This window comes from Gobio gobio (assembly GCF_949357685.1).
Source record: "Gobio gobio genome assembly, chromosome: 12".
Classification (NCBI taxonomy): domain Eukaryota; kingdom Metazoa; phylum Chordata; class Actinopteri; order Cypriniformes; family Gobionidae; genus Gobio; species Gobio gobio.
In genome coordinates, this window is record NC_137105.1 from 3,049,352 (window position 1) to 3,072,748 (window position 23,397).

General features: G+C 38.7%; 1 protein-coding gene across 2 annotated transcripts in view; it reads left to right on the plus strand.

Annotated features, from left to right (window-relative positions):
- Window positions 1-9,107: 9,107 nt before the first annotated feature.
- The window catches only part of dspb (desmoplakin b), a 73,605-nt gene continuing 59,315 nt past the window's right edge, over window positions 9,108-23,397 (plus strand). For both annotated transcript variants that reach the window (XM_079831911.1, XM_079831912.1), the window contains exons 1-4: window positions 9,108-9,465; window positions 11,960-12,050; window positions 17,766-17,896; window positions 22,533-22,689. In XM_079831911.1, the coding sequence (XP_079688037.1) occupies window positions 9,263-9,465; window positions 11,960-12,050; window positions 17,766-17,896; window positions 22,533-22,689 (582 nt within the window). In that variant the 5' untranslated portion in view covers window positions 9,108-9,262. The remainder of the gene's footprint in view (window positions 9,466-11,959; window positions 12,051-17,765; window positions 17,897-22,532; window positions 22,690-23,397) is intronic.

The window sequence follows — 23,397 nt, forward strand, 5'->3', positions numbered from 1 at the left end:
TTTTTTTTCTTGCAATTCCGAGTTTATATCTCACAATTCCAATTTTTTCTCGCAATTCCGAGTTTATTTCTTGCAATTACAAGTATATAGCGCACAATTCCGACTTTTGTTCTTGCAATTCCGAGTTTTTTTCTCACAATTCCAACTTTTTTCTCACAATTCCGATTGTTTTCTTTGTAATTCCGAGTTTATTTCTCCCAATTCCCACTTTTGTTCTTGCAATTCCGAGTTTTTTTCTCACAATTCCGACTTGTTTCTATAAGATGTTTATAGCTGACAGGTTTTATTGTGAGATTGCTCAGATCTGTCACATAACGAACATTCCCTGAGTGAAGACGAAGTGAAACAAAGGCATTAAACACACGGACACACAGAAGACAGCTCAAAACCATTGCAGAATGTGTTGAGAAAACACGCCTCCTCTATTGTGTGGGTTTTTTAATGAAGACTAAATGACATGAAATGTAAACAGCATAACTAATACAGTACGACATGAAGACATGCTTGTGTCTTGAGTCATTACAACCCTGTTGAGACTCATCATGACTTTACTCTTCTCAACAGAAGGGATTTGGAGCAATCATCGCTGATTAAAAACTTAAAAACGATTTGTCATATAATCTTTGAGATGATTCCAGATCATGCTGTGCCCAACAGGTACATAATAACATGCATGTGAAACATATTTGGGTCATATTTCACCTCTAAATCAAAAGAAACAAATGCTTTGCATCAAGATTATTTTATTTTATTAGAATGAAAATTATTATTTTTTATAATTGCTGTAATTTTGAAACAAATATTACCATAATCTATGCATATTTCATGCTTTAAGATATTTATTGCATTGCAGTAATGAGATTTAGCTTCTTAACTATAATGAAAATGAAGTGACACTGCAAAAAAATTCTTTCTGCTAAATATAATTGTTTTCTCTTGGTTTTGCTGTGGAATGTGAGCCGGACAGGTTTTATGAAATCCACTGTGTGTGAACCAAACTCAGCAGAGTTGCAGCATGTCTGTGTGTTTGCGCGTCTGTTAGGCTACGTTCTGATCATCTCCACCCTCGCCAGAGGCAACACGGAGAAAAAAAAAAAAACCCAACATGTTTGCGTATGTGTGTGTGTGTGTGTGTGAAGGACAGCCTCATATCTGGCGCTCTGGAAAAATGATTAGAGCGATTTCTGAAAAACATGTGCCTCTAAATGTGCATTGGTACAGTCAAAGAGTGTCAACTTCACCTCAGATGTTTCTTTAAAATCTAAATGAAAACCGCAGCTGTATAGTTGACAAACTAAGAGGATAGAGCCATTGCAGCTCAGATCATTTGATGAGAAATGTTTTTGAGCACAGTTTGAGACATTGTTAATCTCTCCTGAAACTCTCACTCTCAGAAGAGAAGGTTCAGTGTGTTTCTATATAGATCTTGACTCAATATTAAAGAACCCTTTATGCCAAAAAGGTTCTGTTTTAGGAGAAATCTCTTAAATGTCTGCATATTTGCACATTTTTCTCGCAATTCCGAGTTTATATCTCACAATTCCGACTTATTACTCATAATTCCGAGTTTATATCTCACAATTCCGACTTTTTTCTCGCAATTCCGAATTCATATCTTACAATTCCATCTTTTTTCTCGCAATTTCAAGTTTATTTCTTACAGTTCCAACTTATTTCTTTCAATTCCGAGTTTATATCTCACAATTCCAACTTTTTTCTTGCAATTTCAAGTTTATTTCTTACAGTTCCAACTTATTTCTTACAATTCCGAGTTTATATCTCACAATTACGACTTTTTTCTCGCAATTCCGAGTTTATATCTTACAATTCCAACTTTTTTTCTCACACTTCCAAATTTATATCTCACAATTCCAACTTTTTCCTCGCAATTCCGAGTTTATATCTCATATCTCACAGTTCCAACTTTTTTCTCGCAATTCCGAGTTTATATCTCACAATTCCAACTTATTTCTCGTAATTCCGAGCTTATATCTCACAATTCCGACTTATTTCTTGCAATTTCACGTTTATTTCTCACAGTTCCAACTTATTTCTTGCAATTCCGAGTTTATATCTCACAATTGCGACTTATTTCTTGCAATTCCGAGTTTATATCTCAAAATTCCGACTTATTTCTTGCAATTCCAAGTCTATATCTCACAATTCCGACTTTTTTCTCGCAATTCCGAGTTTATATCTCACAATTGCAACTTTTTTTCTCACAATTACGAGTTTATATCTCACAATTCCAACATTTTCCTTGCAATTCCGAGTTTATATCTCATATCTCACAGTTCCACATTTTTTTTTTTTCGCAATTCCGAGTTTATATCTCACAGTTCCAACTTATTTCTCTCAATTCCGAGTTTATATCTCACAATTCCAACTTTTTCCTCGCAATTCCGAGTTTATATCTCACAATTCCGACGTATTTCTTGCAATTCCAAGTTTATATCTCATATCTCACAGTTCCAACTTATTTCACGCAATTCCGAGTTTATATCTCACAATTCCGACGTATTTCTTGCAATTCCGAGTCTATATCTCATATCTTGCAGTTCCAACTTTTTCTTGCAATTCCGAGTTTATATCTCAAAATCCCAACTTATTTCTCGCAATTGCGAGTTTATATCTCACAATTCCAACGTATTTCTTGCAATTCCGAGTTTATATCTCATATCTCACAGTTGCAACTTTTTTCTTGCAATTCCGAGTTTATATCTCACAATTCCAACTTATTTCTTGCAATTCCGAGTTTACATCTCACAATTCCAACTTATTTCTCGCAATTCCAAGTTTATATCTCACAATTCCAACTTTTTTCTCGCAATTCCGAGTTTATATCTTACAATTCCAACTTTTTTCTCACAATTCCGAGTTTATATCTCACAATTCCAACTTTTTCCTCGCAATTCCGAGTTTATATCTCACAATTCCAACTTTTTCCTCGCAATTCTGAGTTTATATCTCACAATTCCAACTTATTTCTCGCAATTCCGAGTTTATATCTCACAATTCCGACTTTTTTCTTGCAATTTCAAGTTTATTTCTCACAGTTCCAACTTATTTCTTGCAATTCCGAGTTTATATCTCACAATTCCGACTTATTTCTCGCAATTCCAAGTCTATATCTCACAATTCCAACTTTTTTCTTGCAATTCCAAGTTTATATCTTACAATTCCAACTTTTTCCTCGCAATTCCGAGTTTATATCTCACAATTCCGACTTTTTTCTTGCAATTTCAAGTTTATTTCTCACAGTTCCAACTTATTTCTTGCAATTCCGAGTTTATATCTCACAATTCCGACTTATTTCTCGCAATTCCAAGTCTATATCTCACAATTCCAACTTTTTTCTTGCAATTCCAAGTTTATATCTTACAATTCCAACTTTTTCCTCGCAATTCTGAGTTTATATCTCACAATTCCAACGTATTTCTTGCAATTCCAAGTTTATATCTCATATCTCACAGTTCCAACTTATTTCTCGCAATTCCGAGTTTATATCTCACAGTTCCAACTTTTTTCTCCCAATTCAGAGTTTATATCTCACAATTCCGACTTATTTCTCACAATTCCGAGTTTCTATCTCCCAATTCCGACTTATTTCTCGAAATTTCCGAGTTTTCTATCTCCCAATTCCGATTTATTTCTCGCAATTCTCAGTTTCTATCTCACAATTCCGATTTATTTCTCGCAATTCCGAGTTTCTATCTCACAATTCCGACTTATTTCTCGCAATTCTCAGTTTCTATCTCACAATTCCGATTTATTTCTCGAAATTTCCGAGTTTTCTATCTCCCAATTCCGATTTATTTCTCGCAATTCTCAGTTTCTATCTCACAATTCCGAATTATTTCTCGAAATTTCCGAGTTTTCTATCTCCCAATTCCGATTTATTTCTCGCAATTCTCAGTTTCTATCTCACAATTCCGATTTATTTCTCGCAATTCCGAGTTTCTATCTCACAATTCCGACTTATTTCTCACAATTCCGATTTTCTATCTCACAAATCCGAGTTTATATCTCACAATGAAAACTAAATCCGATCCCGTGATGGAACCGCTATATCTTCTGTACTGTATATGAAGCGCCTGACTTTACGGTTCTCTGCATGTTGAGCCCTTTCGTCTCAGAGTGTGGAGAAGACTGGAGAGATCATCTGAAGCTGAAGAAATCCCACTGGTCTCCTTTCTCTCTTATGCAATAATGATGTGCATTTCTTGCTGAGAAAGTGTTTTCACAAATGCTTCTGATTATATGTTTGGTGACAGTCGGAGGTTTGGTGAGCTGGAATGCGCGTCAGGCTGAGACATGCAGTAAACACTTTCAGAAATGTGCCAGGAGCGTTGATTAACCGAGTGAAGAAACTCTCTCTCTTTCTCCCGTCACAGAGTGTGTGTGACCGTATGCGTGGTCAGATGCGCTCATACACACGTCCGGGTGTGAAATACTGCGGCTGCATGTCTGGGCTAACACGCCACTCACAGCCACTCAAACACCAGCGCTCTGATGCCATTATTAAAGCCGTCTGTAACACACTTTATTCTGTAATGTGAGGTATTTTTAGTCTCAGTGAGTTATTATATTGTGATTACCTAAGCACTCATTCTCTTGGGAATAGCACACACTGCTGAAGCCTTCACAATAAGACCAGGAACATGCATTACGAAAGTAAATCGTTTAAAACGTGTCCTTTAAAAGGTAATTGAGGCTTTTTGATTTCACAATTCAGACTTTTTCCTTACAATTTCGATTTTATATCTCACAGTTCCAACTTTTTTCCTTCCAATTCCGACTTTGTATCTCACAATTCCGACTTTTTCCCCTCACTTTTCTGAGTTTATATCTCACAATTCCAACTTTTTTCCTTCCAATTCCGACTTTTTTCCTCACATTTCCGAGTTTGTATCTCACAATTCCGAGTTTTTCCCTTACATTTCTGAGTTTGTATCTCACATTTCCGAGTTTTTCCCTTACATTTCTGAGTTTGTATCTCACATTTCCGAGTTTTTCCCTTACATTTCTGAGTTTGTATCTCACATTTCCGAGTTTGTATCTCACAATTCTGAGTTTATATCTCACAATTTCAACTTTTTCCCTCACAATTCCGACTTTATATCTCACAATTCCGACTTTATATCTCACAATTCCGACTTTATATCTCACAATTCCGACTTTTTCCCTCACTTTTCTGAGTTTATATCTCACAATTCCAAATTTTTCCCTTACATTTCTGAGTTTGTATCTCACATTTCCGAGTTTTTCCCTTACATTTCTGAGTTTGTATCTCACATTTCCGAGTTTGTATCTCACAATTCCGACTTTATATCTCACAATTCCGACTTTATATCTCACAATTCCGACTTTTTCCCTCACTTTTCTGAGTTTGTATCTCACAATTCCGACTTTTTCCCTTACATTTCTGAGTTTGTATTTCACAATTTTGACTTTTTTCCTCACAAATCCGACTTTATATCTCACATTTGCAACTTTTTTTCTAGCAATTCTGACTTTTTTTCTCATAATTCCGACTTTTTCCTCACAATTCCGAGTTTGTATCTCACAATTCCTACTTTTTCCCCTCACAATTCCGACTTTATATCTCACATTTCCAACTTTTTTTCTAGCAATTCTGACTTTTTTTCTCATAATTCCAACTTTTTCCTCACAATTCCAAGTTTGTATCTCACAATTCCTACTTTTTTCCTCACAATTCCGAGTTTATATCTCACAATTACGACTTTTTCCCTCACAATTCCGACTTTATATCTCACAATTCCGACTTTTTTCCTCACAAATCTGACTTTATATCTCACAATTCTGACTTTTTTCCTCACAATTCCGAATTTATATCTCACACTTCCGACTTTTTTCCTCACAATTCCGACTTTTTTCCTCACAATTCCGACTTTTTTCCTCACAATTCCGACTTTTTTCCTCACAATTCCGAGTTTATATCTCACAAATTCCGACTATTTTCCTCACAATTCCGAGTTTATATTTCACAATTCTCAGAAAAAAAGTCAGAATTCCAAGTAGAATAGCAAGATATAAAAGTTTATCAAAAAGTATTAATAAAATTATACATATACATTATACATTCAGAAGTGTGAGAAAGGCGTGCCTGAGTTTAGGCCGCACAGCAGCTCAGAGTGAAGTCACTGCAGAACGACCTCTGAGTTCAGGAGAAGGTCAAAGCCACGCCCGCCACATGCACTCACTGCAGGCCTCAGATCTGCATCAGAGCGATCGCTGGAGTCTAAAGTGTCCTGCGCTCACCTGTGCGCTTTCTGGCTCACCTGAGCACTGCGCCTTTAATCAGATGCCAAGGGCGACTGGAGAAGCGGAATGACAGAAACTGTCTGAGGGGCTTTAGGAGACAGACTCGTCTTTCCTGTAGACCCAGAACCACCAGTGATGATGGCACACACACTTCAGGATGATCTCTGGGCAGCTCGGACTTTTAAAGGCATGAGCATTATATGTAATTACATAAAGGGGAAGTGTTTTAAAACATTTAAAGGATTAGTTCACTTTTAAATAAACGTTTGCTGATAATTTCCTCACCCCCATGTCATCCAAGATGTCCATGTCTTTCTTTCTGCAGTGGAAAAGAAATGAAGGTTTTGGATGAAAACAGTCCAGGGTTTTTCTCCATATAATGGACTTCAATGGGCTCCAAACGGTTCAAGGTCCAAGTGAGAGTTTCAGTGCAGCATCAAAGGGCTTTAATGATGAATAAGGGTCTGATCTAGCCAAACCATCAGTTTCAAAGAGAAACCCAGCAGTATTTATGCTATTATTTTACCTCTTATCAGACGAACGTGATCATCTCTGAGCTCCGCCATAACTTCCGGAGAGTGAGGTCAAATACGAGCGTGGTCATAGATATATATCGATAGTAGATGCCTCATTCTACTGATCCGTGCAGTCGCTAATGAGGCATCTACGTATACGTCTATGACCGGGCTCGTATTTTGACCTCACTTAGCGGAAGTTATGGCGGAGCTCAGAGATGATCACGCTCGTCTGATAAGAGGTAAAATAATTGCATAAATACTGCTGGGTTTCTCTCAGAAACTGATGGTTTGGCTAGATCAGACCCTTATTCATCATTAAAGCCCTTTGAAGCTGCACTGAAACTCTCACTTGGACCGTGAACCGTTTGGAGCCCATTGAAGTCCATTATATGGAGAAAAACCCTGGACTGTTTTCATCCAAAACCTTCATTTCTTTCCGACTGCAGAAAGAAAGACATGGACATCTTGGATGACATGGGGGTGAGGAAATTATCAGCAAAAGTTTATTTAAAAGTGAACTAATCCTTTAAAGTCTTTCACTATTTTAGCCGGTACACGTTTTATATGTGCACACTGCACAGTACACTTCAAGTTACTAAAATGGATTGATTAAAGGGATATGGTGATGGAAGAAATTCCGTATATGCTCTCTTAACTCATCGGAGGTTATAAATCTGCGTGCGTGATAATTAGCAACACCTATGTTGATCTCAGGTTCACTTTGAAAACTCCGCCATTTTAAGAGGCACCTCGGGCGCAGTCATGAGCGCGTACGGCTCGCAGCGCGGGCTCAACATGATGGGACGCCGCGCGGGATCGCGCAGTGAGCTGAACGCCGCGGCCGCGTACCCGTACGCGCGCAGTGAGGTGGTGGTGCAGCGGGGGAATAATGGCTTCACCCAGGAGTACGTGGAGGGATACAACCACAGCTTCTCCAGAGGCTCCATGAGCGGAGGAGGACAAGTGTGAGTGAACACCTGTTGCGTGCGCTCGGGCGTTATTTCACCTGCATAACGATTCAAATTAGATTTAAAGTTTGCGTTAACATGCACGCGCACAGTATTTCACTTGCTTTTGATTCCCAAAGTCAGAAAAAATAAATGCATAAAATGCAAGAAAAATAAATGCATAAAGTGCAATGCAAAATGTTGGTATTCAGTCAGACATGGTCTAAAAAAAAAAAGTGAACCTAAATAGTGCGCAGAAGTGAAACTCTCATAATTCCGCAGAGGTTCAAAGGTTGATATGCGGTCATATCTCCCAGAATGACTGTATAGAGGATGTTAATGACACAGGTTGTGTGTAAACCGTCCAAACGGTTCACGGTCCAAGTGAGAGTTTCAGTGCAGCTTCAAAGGGCTTTAATGATGAATAAGGGTCTGATCTAGCCAAACCATCAGTTTCTGAGAGAAACCCAGCAGTATTTATGCGATTATTTTACCTCTTATCAGACGAACGTGATCATCTCTGAGCTCCGCCATAACTTCCGGAGAGTGAGGTCAAATACGAGCGTGGTCATAGATATATCGATAGTAGATGCCTCATTCTACTGATCCGTGCAGTCGCTAATGAGGCATCTACGTATACTCTACGACCAGGCTCGTATTTTGACCTCACTTAGCGGAAGTTATGGCGGAGCTCAGAGATGATCACGTTCGTCTGATAAGAGGTAAAATAATCGCATAAATACTGCTGGGTTTCTCTCAGAAACTGATGGTTTGGCTAGATCAGACCCTTATTCATCATTAAAGCCCTTTGAAGCTGCACTGAAACTCTCACTTGGACCGTGAACCGTTTGGAGCCCATTGAAGTCCATTATATGGAGAAAAATCCTGGACTGTTTTCATCCAAAACCTTCATTTCTTTTCCACTGCAGAAAGAAAGACATGGACATCTTGGATGACATGGGGGTGAGTAAATTATCAGCAACAGTTTATTTAAAAGTGAACTAATCCTTTAAAGTCTTTCACTATTTTAGCAGGTACACGTTTTATATGTGCACACTGCACAGTACACTTCAAGTTACTAAAATGGATTGATTAAAGGGATATGGTGATGGAAGAAATTCCGTATATGCTCTCTTAACTCATCGGAGGTCATAAATCTGCGTGCGTGATAATTAGCAACACCTATGTTGTTTATAATCATAGTGCTTTGCGTAATTGCGCACTTCCCTCAACAGTGCGCAGAGAGAGAGAGAGAGAGAGAGAGAGAGAGAGAGAGAGAGAGAGAGAGAGAGAGAGAGAGAGAGAGAGAGAGAGACGCCTCCAGGCATGTGAGGGTGTGTTCAGATGGTTTGTCTCTGTCTGTGGGTGTGACTTCGGGTCCGCGGACTGCGGCTCTTCCTCGCTCAGTTGCGCTCGGAGGATCTCCACGGCTGGATTCATCTGGAGCTGCGCGTCTGATCTCAGGTTCACTTTGAAAACTCCGCCATTTTAAGAGGCACCTCGGGCGCAGTCATGAGCGCGTACGGCTCGCAGCGCGGGCTCAACATGATGGGACGCCGCGCGGGATCGCGCAGTGAGCTGAACGCCGCGGCCGCGTACCCGTACGCGCGCAGTGAGGTGGTGGTGCAGCGGGGGAATAATGGCTTCACCCAGGAGTACGTGGAGGGATACAACCACAGCTTCTCCAGAGGCTCCATGAGCGGAGGAGGACAAGTGTGAGTGAACACCTGTTGCGTGCGCTCGGGCGTTATTTCACCTGCATAACGATTCAAATTAGATTTAAAGTTTGCGTTAACATGCACGCGCACAGTATTTCACTTGCTTTTGATTCCCAAAGTCAGAAAAAATAAATGCATAAAATGCAAGAAAAATAAATGCATAAAGTGCAATGCAAAATGTTGGTATTCAGTCAGACATGGTCTAAAAAAAAAAAGTGAACCTAAATAGTGCGCAGAAGTGAAACTCTCATAATTCCGCAGAGGTTCAAAGGTTGATATGCGGTCATATCTCCCAGAATGACTGTATAGAGGATGTTTATGACACAGGTTGTGTGTAAAGCTGTGTGTTTATGATGTTGTAGTGGTGAATAGGCCTCGGGCAGGTGGACTCGTCGGGCTGTTGTTGGGCTGTTGGGTAACTCAATCCCCGCGGACTCAGTCTCTGTGTGGCTCTTTGTTTTGGTTTCTGCGTGAGTTTACAGGGCACTTTCAGACTCGCACTTGCCGTGCAAAGCTTCCTGTAAATCTCCATACTCAATAATTACAGGATCCTGTGGGAAAGGCTTGGATTCCTGCCGTTTCCAGGCGCTCCGCAGAAGTTCATGAGTCATTTGGCAGCTTCTGCTCATAAACATGAATAACGACTCTCACGCGCATTCATATGCATATTCCCCATTCAGATCAGAATCTCGTGTAGAAGTGTCTGGTTTCTGTCTTGCCCAATTTGAGTTGTGCCAAATCGTTCAGTTTTGTTACTTGTTTCAGAAGAACTCAGAATGCCTGCTCAAGATATTAATGTATTAATGCACTGGATAAAATTAAGTCAAAAATATATATCTTAATATGGTTTATGTTAAGAATTTATTTGTATCTTATAAACTAAAACTGTATCATTATGCTGTCGTTTACAATATATATTACTGTATAATAATACATTAAATATTTAAATATATTTTTTATAATATAATATGTCACTTTAATATGTAATATATATATATATATATATATATATATATATATATATATATATATATATATATATATATATATATATATATATATATATTAACCATAAAAAATAAAAGGAAATACAAATATTTTAATATGGTTTATTTTAAGAATTAATTTAAATATTTATGTATGTTGTTTATATAAACTAAAACTGTATCATAGTCTACCAAACAAACTATACATTTCACAATATGCTTTAAAATGCTTTATACATACACTATAACAATACATTATAATAATTATTAAATTAATAAATATATATAATTATACAGTTTAATATATTAAATATTTTAATGTATTTTAATAATAAAATGTCTATATTTTTATATATTTTACACACATATAATATAATGGACCAGATGAAATTTAATCAGTTAAAAAACTATAATTTTTTTTATTTAATTTTTTTAATTTGTATAAACTAAAACTGCCTCATAATTAATTTTCAACAATATCCTTTAAAATGCTTTATATATACATTATTATAATAAATTATACATTTAGAAAGTATATAATTATTATAATTTATTAAATATTTAAATGTAGTTTAATAATAATAAAAATACATATAAATATTTTATATTTATTTATTTACCAATTTAAAAAGTATATAATGAAATTATATATATATATATATATATATATATATATATATATATATATATATATATATATATATATATATATATATATATATATATATATATATATATATATATATATATATATATATATATAATATACATTTATATATAAACTCTTTTTAAAGCATATTGTTGAAAATTATAGTTTATAAATTATGATGCAATTTTAGTTTATATAAATTAAAAATATTAAATAAAAAATAGTTTTTTAACTGACTTAATTTTATCTGGTCCATTATATTATATGTGTGTAAAAAAATATAAAAAAATAAATTTATATATATATATATATATATATATAGTATTTGTTTTATATTTTTAAAGCTTCTTTTTAACTTTTCAATTTATGCAATTGTATTTAATGTCATTTTGTTGCCAAGTATATTTTTCGAACAGAAGCTGATGAGTTTATTTGCTTTGCTCAGCATTAAACAGATTATTAATCAGATGAGTGGGTGATCTATAACTAACTATCATGTCAGCTGGAAATATATAACCTGTAATTTAATATAACCGGACAAATATTAGTCAGAAAGCAGAGTTTTCAGTATTCAGGAGATATATTTTTATTATTAATACGGGGTTTTTGACCTGCCCCGGCTGGTCGGGCGTCTTTATGTCGGGGTTCGCCATAAATCAGAGAAGAACAAACCGTTCATAAACCAGTCCATCAGGCGTCTGTGGAGGAGTGTTTACTCCAGAAATATTACAGGCCCGTTTAGAGACCTCTGACTGATAATTGCACACACACACAGTTTCACACACAGGACTGGTCAAACGAAAGCATTTGAAATGTGGTTTATTGGTGTGGTGTAAAGCTGATTCTGTTCCTCCAGCTCTTCCGGGCCGCCTGTGTCGCAGCGGATCAACTTTCTACAGGTCCAGTGTCAGGATTACCTGGACAAGGCAGCATTAATATTTAAGTCTGTGAGTAGCCTACACACACACACACACACACACACACACACACACACACACACACTTCCACTGTGGATTTAGGCTCATGTCAAGAGGTCACAGGATGATAAATGTGCTGTAAAGGTCATGAGAATCACACAAGCCTGTTTGCTGCGTTCACACACACACACACACACACACATTATTAACATTTCTCAGACAATAACACGCTTGTGTTCCTCATCTGAGTCATTCGGGAGAAAATGAAAGTGAATCACGTGATTAGTGCGTGTGTTAAAAATAGTTTATTTTTAGTTCTTTACGTTCACATATTAAAGGTGCAGTGTGTAAGTTTAGCGGCCTCTAGTGGTGAGGTTGTGAATTGCAATCACACTCTGGCTGACACAGGACAAAAATGTCGTCTGAGAGAGCGGAGAGTGACTAGTGCTCTGTAGTGAAGTTTGTCCCTTTAGGGCCACTGTAGAAACATGGCGGCGCAAAATGGCGGCTTCACTGTAAGGGGACCTGTGGTGTGTGGATAGAAACGGCTCATTCTAACGTAATAAAAACATAACGCTCTTTATACACCACTGAAAACATAGTTATGGATATTATATTGTATTTTTGTCAATAGATCCTCATACATATTACACACTGCACCTTTAAAGTTAACTAATTTTATTGCTTATTTTCATCGAGTTTTTCCAATTTTTATTTTTTATTGTTGATGTGTGTATATATATATATATAAAGTTCTGTCAAATTGATTAATCGCATCCAAAATAAAAGTTTGTGTTTACATAATACAGTAGCCTATATGTGTGTGTACTGTGTATAATTATTATATATATGTATATATGTGACCATGGACCACATAACCAGTTATATGGGTACATTTTTTTTAAATTAGATTTAAACATCATCTGAAAGCTGAATAAATAAGTTTGTTAGGATAGGACAATATTTGAAAATCTGGAATCTGAGGGAGCAAAAAAATCTAAATATTGGGAAAATCTCCTTTAAAGTTGTCCAAATGAAGTCCTTATCAATGCATATTACTACTTATAATACATTTATGATATATTTATTTATAAAATATATCCTCATGGGACATGATCTTAATATCCTGATGATTTTTGGCATAACAGAAAAATGTATAATTTTGACCCGTATGATGTATTATTGGCTATTGCCACAGATAAACCTGTGAGACGCACGACTGCTGTTGAGCTCCAGGGGCACATTTAATATAAATTATATAATTAAATATACAGTATATTGACAAGATTAATTGACAAAAATGAAAATGATCATTATTTACTCATCCTCATGTTCGAAAATGGAAAACAAAAGTACAAAAAAGTACAACAAAAGCATCATAAGTAGAAGATATTTTGAAGAATGCTCACGCTGTTCTTTTACACACAATCACTGCATTAGCATTTAGAATTGTTGTCCTTTTTTTCTATTTTGTTTTCTTGTTTTCCAGCACAAATATCTAAACATTCTTAAATCGAGACACATTTACTGGAGAAGTTAAAAAACTTCAGATATTAAGTCTTGTTTTTAAGTCTTGTGCTTAAAACAAAATAAAATAAGGCAAAAAAACAACAACAAAAAAAACGTATTCTTGGTATCTTTCCGTATGGACAGATTTTTTCTTTTCAGCATAAACATTGATTTTTAAAAAAATATCTGAAGTCATTTAGTTTCTCCAGTAAATGTATATTTGTTTAAGAATGTTTAGATATTTGTTCTGATTGTATGTGAAAGAGCAGCGTGAACATTCTTCAGAATATCTTCTATTGCATTACACTGAAGAAAGAAAGGCATGTGTGTGTGAAACGACACAAGGATGAATAAACTCCGTTCACACACAATCTGACGCATTCTGCACACAATAATTCAATCTTTTGACTCAGTTTGTTACAGTTTAGCACGTATTTTCCTCATTATAATAATTAATGCGCAGAATAAAGGGGCGGGGCCTGGTTGAGTTAGTAGTGTGTTGAAACTGGTGGTTATGGTAAGGGGCGGGGCCTGGTTGAGTTAGTAGTGTGTTGAAACTGGTGGTTATGGTAAGGGGCGGGGCCTGGTTGAGTTAGTAGTGTGTTGAAACTGGTGGTTATGGTAAGGGGCGTGGTCTGGTCGAGTTAGTAGTGTGTTGAAACTGGTGGTTATGGTAAGGGGCGGGGCCTGGTTGAGTTAGTAGTGTGTTGAACTGGTGGTTATGGTAAGGGGCGGGGCCTGGTTGAGTTAGTAGTGTGTTGAACTGGTGGTTATGGTAAGGGGCGTGGTCTGGTCGAGTTAGTAGTGTGTTGAAACTGGTGGTTATGGTAAGGGGCGGGGTCTGGTTGAGTTAGTAGTGTGTTGAAACTGGTGGTTATGGTAAGGGGCGGGGCCTGGTTGAGTTAGTAGTGTGTTGAACTGGTGGTTATGGTAAGGGGCGTGGTCTGGTCGAGTTAGTAGTGTGTTGAAACTGGTGGTTATGGTAAGGGGCGGGGTCTGGTTGAGTTAGTAGTGTGTTGAAACTGGTGGTTATGGTAAGGGGCGTGGTCTGGTTGAGTTAGTAGTGTGTTGAAACTGGCGGTTATGGTAAGGGGCGGGGCCTGGTTGAGTTAGTAGTGTGTTGAAACTGGTGGTTATGGTAAGGGGCGGGGTCTGGTTGAGTTAGTAGTGTGTTGAAACTGGTGGTTATGGTAAGGGGCGGGGTCTGGTTGAGTTAGTAGTGTGTTGAAACTGGCGGTTATGGTAAGGGGCGGGGCCTGGTTGAGTTAGTAGTGTGTTGAAACTGGTGGTTATGGTAAGGGGTGGGGCCTGGTTGAGTTAGTAGTGTGTTGAACTGGTGGTTATGGTAAGGGGCGGGGCCTGGTTGAGTTAGTAGTGTGTTGAAACTGGTGGTTATGGTAAGGGGCGGGGCCTGGTTGAGTTAGTAGTGTGTTGAAACTAGCGGTTATGGTAAGGGGCGTGGCCTGATTGAGTTAGTAGTGTGTTGAACTGGTGGTTATGGTAAGGGGCGGGCCTGATTGAGTTAGTAGTGTGTTGAAACTGGTGGTTATGGTAAGGGGCGGGGCCTGGTTGAGTTAGTAGTGTGTTGAAACTGGTGGTTATGGTAAGGGGCGGGGTCTGGTTGAGTTAGTAGTGTGTTGAAACTGGCGGTTATGGTAAGGGACGGGGCCTGGTTGAGTTAGTAGTGTGTTGAACTGGTGGTTATGGTAAGGGGCGGGGCCTGGTTGAGTTAGTAGTGTGTTGAAACTGGCGGTTATGGTAAGGGGCGGGGCCTGGTTGAGTTAGTAGTGTGTTGAAACTGGCGGTTATGGTAAGGGGCGGGGCCTGGTTGAGTTAGTAGTGTGTTGAAACTGGCGGTTATGGTAAGGGGCGGGGCCTGGTTGAGTTAGTAGTGTGTTGAAACTGGTGGTTATGGTAAGGGGCGGGGCCTGGTTGAGTTAGTAGTGTGTTGAAACTGGTGGTTATGGTAAGGGGCGGGGCCTGGTTGAGTTAGTAGTGTGTTGAAACTGGTGGTTATGGTAAGGGGCGTGGTCTGGTCGAGTTAGTAGTGTGTTGAAACTGGTGGTTATGGTAAGGGGCGGGGCCTGGTTGAGTTAGTAGTGTGTTGAACTGGTGGTTATGGTAAGGGGCGGGGCCTGGTTGAGTTAGTAGTGTGTTGAACTGGTGGTTATGGTAAGGGGCGTGGTCTGGTCGAGTTAGTAGTGTGTTGAAACTGGTGGTTATGGTAAGGGGCGGGGTCTGGTTGAGTTAGTAGTGTGTTGAAACTGGTGGTTATGGTAAGGGGCGGGGCCTGGTTGAGTTAGTAGTGTGTTGAACTGGTGGTTATGGTAAGGGGCGTGGTCTGGTCGAGTTAGTAGTGTGTTGAAACTGGTGGTTATGGTAAGGGGCGGGGTCTGGTTGAGTTAGTAGTGTGTTGAAACTGGTGGTTATGGTAAGGGGCGGGGTCTGGTTGAGTTAGTAGTGTGTTGAACTGGTGGTTATGGTAAGGGGCGTGGTCTGGTTGAGTTAGTAGTGTGTTGAAACTGGTGGTTATGGTAAGGGGTGGGGCCTGGTTGAGTTAGTAGTGTGTTGAAACTGGTGGTTATGGTAAGGGGCGTGGTCTGGTTGAGTTAGTAGTGTGTTGAAACTGGCGGTTATGGTAAGGGGCGGGGCCTGGTTGAGTTAGTAGTGTGTTGAAACTGGTGGTTATGGTAAGGGGCGGGGTCTGGTTGAGTTAGTAGTGTGTTGAAACTGGTGGTTATGGTAAGGGGCGGGGTCTGGTTGAGTTAGTAGTGTGTTGAAACTGGCGGTTATGGTAAGGGGCGGGGCCTGGTTGAGTTAGTAGTGTGTTGAAACTGGTGGTTATGGTAAGGGGTGGGGCCTGGTTGAGTTAGTAGTGTGTTGAACTGGTGGTTATGGTAAGGGGCGGGGCCTGGTTGAGTTAGTAGTGTGTTGAAACTGGTGGTTATGGTAAGGGGCGGGGCCTGGTTGAGTTAGTAGTGTGTTGAAACTAGCGGTTATGGTAAGGGGCGTGGCCTGATTGAGTTAGTAGTGTGTTGAACTGGTGGTTATGGTAAGGGGCGGGCCTGATTGAGTTAGTAGTGTGTTGAAACTGGTGGTTATGGTAAGGGGCGGGGCCTGGTTGAGTTAGTAGTGTGTTGAAACTGGTGGTTATGGTAAGGGGCGGGGTCTGGTTGAGTTAGTAGTGTGTTGAAACTGGCGGTTATGGTAAGGGACGGGGCCTGGTTGAGTTAGTAGTGTGTTGAACTGGTGGTTATGGTAAGGGGCGGGGCCTGGTTGAGTTAGTAGTGTGTTGAAACTGGCGGTTATGGTAAGGGGCGGGGCCTGGTTGAGTTAGTAGTGTGTTGAAACTGGCGGTTATGGTAAGGGGCGGGGCCTGGTTGAGTTAGTAGTGTGTTGAAACTGGCGGTTATGGTAAGGGGCGGGGCCTGGTTGAGTTAGTAGTGTGTTGAAACTGGCGGTTATGGTAAGGGGCGGGGCCTGGTTGAGTTAGTAGTGTGTTGAAACTGGCAGTTATGGTAAGGGGCGGGGCCTGGTCGAGTTAGTAGTGTGTTGAACTGGTGGTTATGGTAAGGGGCGGGGCCTGGTTGAGTTAGTAGTGTGTTGAAACTGGTGGTTATGGTAAGGGGCGGGCCTGATTGAGTTAGTAGTGTGTTGAAACTGGTGGTTATGGTAAGGGGCGGGCCTGATTGAGTTAGTAGTGTGTTGAACTGGTGGTTATGGTAAGGGGCGGGGCCTGGTCGAGTTAGTAGTGTGTTGAAACTGGCGGTTATGGTAAGGGGCGGGGCATTTCCCAAACACCAATCACAACACACTGCTCCATCCGACCAATCAGAGCAAAGTGTGCTTTTCAGAAGGCGGGGCTTCATAGAGACAGGAAGTAAACAGAGGAGCCGCAACAATGGAGAATATGAGGAAATCATGCATGCAAACGCATTCTAGTAGAGACTTTAATGCTCTTTAATGCAGCATGTTTGCAGTGTCATTGATTTGAGACTGAATAAGATGAGAAGCGCACTAGATGATAATGTTGATCACTGTTGGAACTGATTTCACAGATTTAACTTTTGTTTGTTCTGTAGTTCAAAATGCCACATGAACAAGGCCTAAAGTCGGCAGGGTGAATGTTTGGATTTGTTGATCCTGGGCTTTTCTGACGACTGGTTTCTATTGTTCTCGGTGTGTGTGTGTGTGTGTGTGTGTGTGTGTGTGTGTGTGTGTGTGTGTGTGCTGCAGGGCGGTGATGGCAACGCTTTCATGGAAGCCCAAGGCTGTCTGGCATCCGCTGCTGAAATCAATGACCAGCTCAGAGCTATTGCCATGGATCTCAACCAGCAGAACCTGTCGTCAGAGAGCGTGGTGCGGAGGTGAGACAGGCTTTACATGATGTCTAGCAGCTTCACATTACCCTTCAACCTCATCAATCAAGTCTCTGAGTTTTGCATCACTCACATTGTGCCTTTTTGCCTAAATATTAAGTACAGAGAGGACAGGAAATGATGCCATCTACTAGGCCACACCCATTTAGATTTTAATGAAATATATAAGGCCCTATTTTAGCGATCTGAGCACACAGCGCAGGAGCTCTTAGGGCGTGTCCGAATCCCCATTTGCTAGTTTAACGACACATGGTCAGTCCAAAATGGTTGTCCCTGGTCTCTTAATGAGCCATGGCTGTGTTTTGGGTTAAATAACAGGCGGTCGCACCCTAAACACTCTTCACCAGCTCTGCAAAGCTCGCATGTCGAGGTGTTGATATATGTAGGATTTGTGACAGGCCAATTTTAAAATACAAAAAATAATAATTAGTGCTGGGAATCGATAATTTTTTTTTTACGAATTAATCGAATTTTTTCTGTCATTAATCGTGATTAATCGCAAGTTATCAAAATAGTTCGCATTACATATAGAGATGTAATAGTTATCAAACACATTTCTTAACTGCATCAATAATAAATGAAATATTGATTAATCATCATTAAAGCTACAATTTTCTCTGTTCCCGTTGTTCTGTGATGAACATTAATGACAGGCATCATCATCAGCGCTCCTGTCACTTTAAGAACAGCCGCTGACGAACATGACGCAGATCTCACGCGCTGTCCCGCGCATCTCATTTCCTCACAACTCTTTAAGTTCATTTAAGACGTTATTTAACTCACTTAAGACTCCGAATATGAGAATACTCACAATTCTCTGTGTTGTTGTTATTGTTTGTTCAAGAGCAAAAGAGAACTCGATGTGAGCAGAAGACTGACGCGAGTCTGTCTATGCGTCGAGTGTGTGTGTGTGTGTGTGTGTCAGAGTGTCCTCGAACACACAGACACAGACAGGACACTGACACACACACACACACAGACAGGACATTGACACACAGCGCGCTCTCTTGTGTCTTGTCGCGCTTGGAAGCATTTACATGAATAAGAGCGTGATCATGTTACGCAGGGCAAAAATGGATATAAAAACGGACGCTGCGTTATTTGCGTTAAATATTTTTATAATGCGTTAAGCTGAAAAAATTAATCGCCCGCGTTAACGCTTTAATTTGCCCAGCCCTAATAATAATATCTATGCAATTGTTCAAATATTAAGAATGTTGTGCACACATAAAGTGTTAGTGCAAACTAACGCGGATATGATGTCATCGACAGGCCACGCCCTTACACGTCCCGGTTCCTCGTTTAAAATAGCATCTCACCATTTACAAATAGTTGGAAACATTTGGGACATTGTAAGTACTCAACTGAACACAATATATAACACTGGATATTTTACTGAATTTTTTTTACATAGTGCACCTTTAACATGCTCAACATTTGAATTAAAGTGTTGTAAAATGATTATCTCGTTTAGTTTGTTCTATAATGTCAGAGTTGCCTTCTTAAATGTAGTTTAAATGTTATTTTTCCTGTAAATCGCATTAAAAACGGATACAAATGTTTTGAAAAATGCCGTTCACTTTAGGATACTGTATCAGTGATTCATATTTCAGCCGCAGAAATTAAATATTTTATTTAAATTTAATACAATAAGTGCTGTTATTGGTCACATCACATGATGAGCGGTCGCTCCAAATGACATGGACATCTTTTAAAGAGATCAATAAACAATACATTTCATACAAAAAAATACACTCTAAAAAATGCTGGGTTAAAAACAACCTAAGTTGGGTTGAATATGGACTAACCCAGCAATTGGGTTGTTTTAACCCAGTGGTTGGATTGAATGTTTGCTTAAAACAACCCAATTGCTCAGTTAAAACAACCCAATTGCTCGGTTAAAACAACCCAACCGTTGGGTTAAAACAACCCAATTGCTGGGTTAGTCCATATACAACCCAACTTAGGTTGTTTTTAACCCAGCATTTTTTAGAGTGTAGATTGAAACTAGGGCTGCACGATTAATCGAAATCGAACCGCAATCACAATTTGGGTTATGTGCGATTATGAAAGCGCAAAAGCTGTGATTTTATTAAAATAAATAAATGCCCAGTGTGTCAGTGAAGAGCTGATCTGAGATCAGTAAACGCTGCTCCGTCTGAAAGCACTGTGAGTTTGAGTCGCTTATAACGTGCGTTTGAAAAAACAACACGCGTCAAACATTTTCACAAACTAATAATGTGAAGCGTTCATAAAGCTGTAGTCCAGCAAAATACAACGTTTAATAACCGGTTTTAACTCACTTCATATCGTCAGTCGAGCTGATGTGGCTTCTCATCACAGGATGTCAATCAGCACTGAATACTTTATTATTATTAAAATACCAGAGAAGGCTTGAAGAACTCAAACACACCATATCTTGTCGCAGTCGTGTGTTTATTATCTTCATGTTTAATCAGTCAAAGCGTTTCTATCTTCGTTTAGCGAGGATAGAAGCTACAGCGATAGCTTCACATTGAGGATTTCCTGCAAACGATGACTTCTCTGAGGCGTCTGTAGAGTTTCTGCTCGAGGGCGCCCTCTGGCCTCCAGTATGAATGAAACTTTTGGGTAGAAAATAAGAAAAATAATACTTCTAAATAAATTTATATGACAATCCATGTGTTTTTCTTCAATGTACAGGAGTTTTAATCCCCACAGTGGATGCATAAGAGGCTAGACTTTAAGAAATTGATATCAAAGATAAAAAGCACAGATTTTTATAATAATAATTTTTTTACAATAAATCCTTAGACCTTTCTAATGATTTTTAGTCATAGTCTGTCTGCATATTAACAGGTAACTCATACTTTTTTTTGTAAAAATAATTTTTCTGTGAAATATAAATATTATTGTTATATTTATTCTTAAATGCTTAATAATGAAAATGTTATTGCAATAGTAATATTTCTTATTTTTATGTAGCAATAATAATAATCATTATTATTATTATTTGTCATATTAATATATAAGCAAAATGTTATATACTAACTTTTCATTTGTAAAAAAAATATTATAATAATAAATCGCATTTTAAATCGCAATCAGAATAATCGCAATGAGATGTTTTCCTCAAATCGTGCAGCCCTAACTACATTTTTTAGGATTTTATTGATATTTAAAAAAAATTTTTTTATCAAACATAAGTGCAACATTTAACTTAACTTGACTTTGTTTTTTTTCCCCCTAATAAATGATAATGTTTTAAATATAAATGCAGTTATTGTATACAGAAAAATAATAATACTTTTATTTATCAAGGACACATTAGGCCTAATTTGATCAAAAGTGACAGTAAAGACATTTATAATGTTATAAAAAATTAATATGTCAAATAAATGCTGTTCTTTTGAACTTTCTATTCATCAAAGAATCCTGAGAAATAAAATATCTGCGAGTGCAATACTGACAATACATTTAAAAAATGCTAGTAATTTTGATCATCTTATTTTGATATCTCATATTATCTCTTACATTGATGTTTGTTACTTTTGTTCCTAATTTTTTACACTATTTACAGATAATTGTTTTGGTATATAATCATATCAATATTAAAAAGTAGCATTAAAAATTAACAAATAGCCTAATTTTCTGCCATATGCAATTTAATAAAAATTATCAGCTAGAACAACAACTTTGTTCTGGGTTCACCTCACTCCAGTCTAAATGATTATAGGCTATTTATTTTACTACACATTGTCAACAGAAATAAGCTGAAATACTGTTGATAATTAAAAATAATTCTTACTATCCACTCTTGCTAAATTGTGTAAGCACACTTGTGTTCTCATTTCAGATGCGTTCTGAGTAAATGATTAAACTGATTCATGAGTTCAGTGTTGGACAGATCAGTTCTAACCAGTCGTTAAAATGATTCGGTTCAAAGGAGTCATATAGGTCGCGAATCGGACATTAGCTGACGCGTTGTGCGCGAATCCCGTCTGTTAGAACATCGCGAATGATGTCAACACACAGAAAACACTTCATAACTGAATATGATTTGTTTCCCGTTTATTGAAAGTATGCTTTATGTCCGCTGGTCAGAGAACGTTTTTTTGAGCGCAATTCACACCCGGCGGCAATTCTAGGAAAAAATTGTCCGAATGTGCCACGTGCAACATGGTTTCGGTCTTCTGACCTTTTGATTTGGATTAATATGTGAAATATGAGAGAGCTAACAGTGATTATTTTGAAGACACAGAGAGTGCGCACGGGAGGAGTTCTCTGATCATTCTCTCTGTCACTCAGTCACAAGCGCAGCATCTGTTCTACATCATTCATAAATCAAAATAACTCATCAAATTAGGCTTTGGCGGGACAAAATGTGTTTTGGCGGCCACCAAAAAAATTGAAATGCAGGAAAAACCCTGTATTCACATTGAGAACAGATGATCTACACTGGAGGAATATTTGATCATTTTTACTGTATTTTTGATCAAATAAAGCCAGAATTGGTGAGCAGAAGAGACTCTTTTGAACAGTAGTGCATGGATCAGTATGTTTCTGTCTAAGCTCACTTCCATTGTAACCTTATACTCTCTCTCTCTCTCTCTCTCTCTCTCTCTCTCTGTGTGTGTGTGAGCAGTGTGAATGTGTTCTCAGAGCAGATCCGAGAGCTCAGTGTTGTTCTGAATGGTCCTCCGCAGCAGAAGTGGACCAGCAGGACGGTCCGGCGCAGCATGAGCCGTGAAGAACCCAATCGCTACTTCAGCGAGGCCATGGCCTGGATCGCCCAGCAGAGGGTATGACACTCGCATCGCCTCTACAATTGACTTATGATGCTTTTGAGAAACGCAGGACCGTATGCTCTCACACCATGTTTTATCCACGCAAGACCCGACAAGTTTCACGTGTCAAGCAGGCCATTATACTTAAAGGGTTAGTTCACTCAAAAATGAAACTTCTGTCATTAATGACTGAGCCTCATGTGGTTGGACACCCGTCAGACCTCCGTTCATCTTCAGACACAAATGAAGATATTTTAGTGTAAATCTGATGCTCTGAAAGGCCTCCATTGGCTCAACTTTACACTCTCAAGACCCTTAAAAGACACTAAAGACTAAAGTTACAAAGTCCATCTCACTACAGCGGCTCTACGATAACTTTATGGAGTGACGAGAATAGTTTTTGTGCAAAAAAACCCTAAATAACGACTTATATAGTGATGACGATTTCAAAACATGGCCTCATGAAGCTTCGAAGCGTTATGAATCAGCGAACCTAAAGTTGCAGAACCAAAGGCATAGGGATACAGTCACAACCTGATTGGTCGGCTTTTATGACGTATATTTTGTGACAGAACTGCTCACCGAACACTCAAAACAATGCTGTGTGCTGATTAAACGCCTTCATTTCATGCGTGTACATATGGCTTTATTTTTACCAGCTGAGATCTCACGAAGAGCTCATCAAATGTTCACCAGGATTTCCTCCGGTGTGCAGAAATGCAG